This window comes from Octopus bimaculoides, chromosome 8 (genome assembly GCF_001194135.2).
Source record: "Octopus bimaculoides isolate UCB-OBI-ISO-001 chromosome 8, ASM119413v2, whole genome shotgun sequence".
NCBI classification, from domain to species: Eukaryota; Metazoa; Mollusca; class Cephalopoda; order Octopoda; family Octopodidae; genus Octopus; species Octopus bimaculoides.
The window spans coordinates 266,518-269,049 of record NC_068988.1 but is presented as its reverse complement, the minus strand read 5'-3'; the positions used below and the strand labels follow the sequence as shown (position 1 = coordinate 269,049).

The window sequence follows — 2,532 nt, the reverse complement described above, 5'->3', positions numbered from 1 at the left end:
ATTGTCAGGTTTTGCCAATTGTTGCTTATAAATTGTGATACAGTGATTGTCAGGTTTTGCCAATTGTTGCTTATAAATTGTGATACAGTGATTGTCAGGTTTTGCCAATTGTTGCTTATAAATTGGCAAGTATTGTGATACAGTTATTGATTTTTTTAAAAATAAACCTGATATGCAACCTAAATTTCAAACCTTAGTCAAAATCAATTCAATTTACATTGATAATGCTCTTTTTGTATTAAGTCTCATGAATGCAACTGGGAACATGGAATCCAGTACAACCTGTTGCATGGTTGGGTTGTCAGCGACTAAACCAGCACCCCTACTTAGTCTTTGTTAAAGATGTCTCTAGAACCCCCTTCAAACCCCGGTGACATCTGCTCTGATAATTGGCTGTGACTTGGTCAGCAAGTTCTCTGTTATGGTCAATAATCAATGGCAAAATGGACTGCTACAAACCACACTATCCCAAAGTGTGTATACATATGTCCAGGGACCACATGTGAACTTGCATTCACGCTGAAACTCCGAACATGAAATAACTTGTTGGTCGGAGCTGGCTCAACCCACCCTGGGTGGATGTTGCTGCAAGGAGAAGTAAGTAACCTTGGATATTCTTTAGGAAATTGAACCTGAAACCATGTGGTCACAAAGCAAGCTTCTTAATCATGCAGCCATATCTGAATATTTCCAGATTTATTCTCTCAACAGAACAAGTAAGTGAAAAAAAAAATCGTTACTTTGTATTAACCCTTTTGATACCAACCTGGCTGAAACTGACTCTGGCTCTGAGTACAAATGTCTTGTTTTCTTAAGTTCTGAATTAAAATCTTCCACCAAACCTTAGTCACAATTTATGTTCCTAACACTAGCTTAATGTTAACTAAGTTATTTTGCTAAATTCTTTGTTATATTTAAAATAATTGAAAGAAACCCAGAGAATCATCTCAACAACAGAAATGGCGTCAACAAAAGAGTTAAAATGAAATGTAACCTTTATGGGTATTCTGTTTATTTAGACGAAAATGAAATTTGCCTGAAACCTTTTCCGTTCAAATTACTCTGTCAAGTGATTTGCTTATTTATTTGGTTGTTTTGAATTTATCATACATTAGCAGAGATACCCGGCCTTGCTCAGGATTAAAATGGCATAGATTTTTATTGCTTTACTTGTTTCAGTCATGTGACTGCAGCCATGGTGGAGCACTGTCATTGGTCAAAGAAATCAACCACAGGATATATATATATATATATATATATATATATATTTATACTTTCGATGCGAATGGCTTTATTATTCGGTGCCGTCTTTCACAATCCTGTCAATAATAATAATGGTATTCTTATATAAGCTCAAAGCTTATTCCGTTCACCGTGCAATGACTAATGAAACTAGCATAATAACCGAGCATATAAGCCCTCGACAGAAAAAAGAATGCTTTCCCATCCGCGTGGGACGCGAATCCACATCCCTTTGTTAACATGACTGTTTGTGTTACCTTCACACATGGATAGAAAAGCCTTGTTTTTTCTGTCGAGTGCTTATATGCCTCGTTATTAGACTATTTTCTTTAGTCATTGCACGGTGAACGCCATAAAATTTAAGCTTATATAAAAATACCATTATTATTATTATTTACATGATTGTGTTATACGGTGTCGCATAACAAAACCATTTGCACCAAAAGCATATATATATATATGTGTATATGAATAATAACAATAAATGGAGCAAAATGCATATAAATAAAAGTTCCTTTAATTCCTACATATGTTTCAAAATATATGTACTCTTCTCCAAAGAAGTAAGAGGTGCTGGAATTGCACATATATTCATCGTCAGGGAATCAACATATAGAAGCAAGACAAATATATATATATGTATGTATATATATACGTTTATTAGGAACGAATCTGTAACTGCAACACAACGAGTGTTCCGTTTGCGCTTCAGACTTGTTAGACATGATCCCGTACCTGCTTGACACACGATTTTGTTATGGGTTAGTAACTTCAGAGCCAGTGGATCAGCATTGAAACGAAAATCAACTGGCCGACCTCGCACCGCCAGAACTCCAGAAAATGTGGCAGCGGTAAGAGCCTCAATTCAACAGTCTCCACGGCGTTCAGCATCTAAACGTGCCGCGGCTCTTAGGCTTGCCGATAGAAGTTTGCGAAGAATTCTTCACAATGATCTGCAAATGCATCCATCCAAAATGATATTGTCACAAGAACTCAGCGAAAGAGATATTGAAACTCGCAGAGCATTGTGTTTGGAAATGCAACAAAATATCCCCAATGCATCTCTTGTGTTGTTCAGTGACGAGACGCATTTTCATCTGTGTACCACAGTGAATAAGCAAAACTTCAGATACTGGGCCGAAAACAACCCTCGTGAGTTGCATGAACGCCCTTTGCATTCTCCTCGGGTGACTGTGTGGTGTGCGGTATCAGAATTCGGTATATGGGGTCCGTACTTCTTTGAAGAAGACAACGTTACAGTGGCTGTGAACTCTGATCGATATTGTGAGA

The 2,532-nt window shown here is 37.3% G+C and overlaps 1 protein-coding gene across 1 annotated transcript in view; it reads left to right on the top strand.

The window, feature by feature from the left end:
• Positions 1 to 2,532, top strand: part of LOC106882679 (GDP-fucose protein O-fucosyltransferase 2) — a 17,542-nt gene that overhangs the window by 11,631 nt on the left and 3,379 nt on the right. Inside the window, exons 2-3 of the mRNA XM_014933439.2 lie at positions 712 to 716; positions 2,009 to 2,507. Coding sequence (XP_014788925.1) covers positions 712 to 716; positions 2,009 to 2,507 — 504 coding nt within the window. The remainder of the gene's footprint in view (positions 1 to 711; positions 717 to 2,008; positions 2,508 to 2,532) is intronic.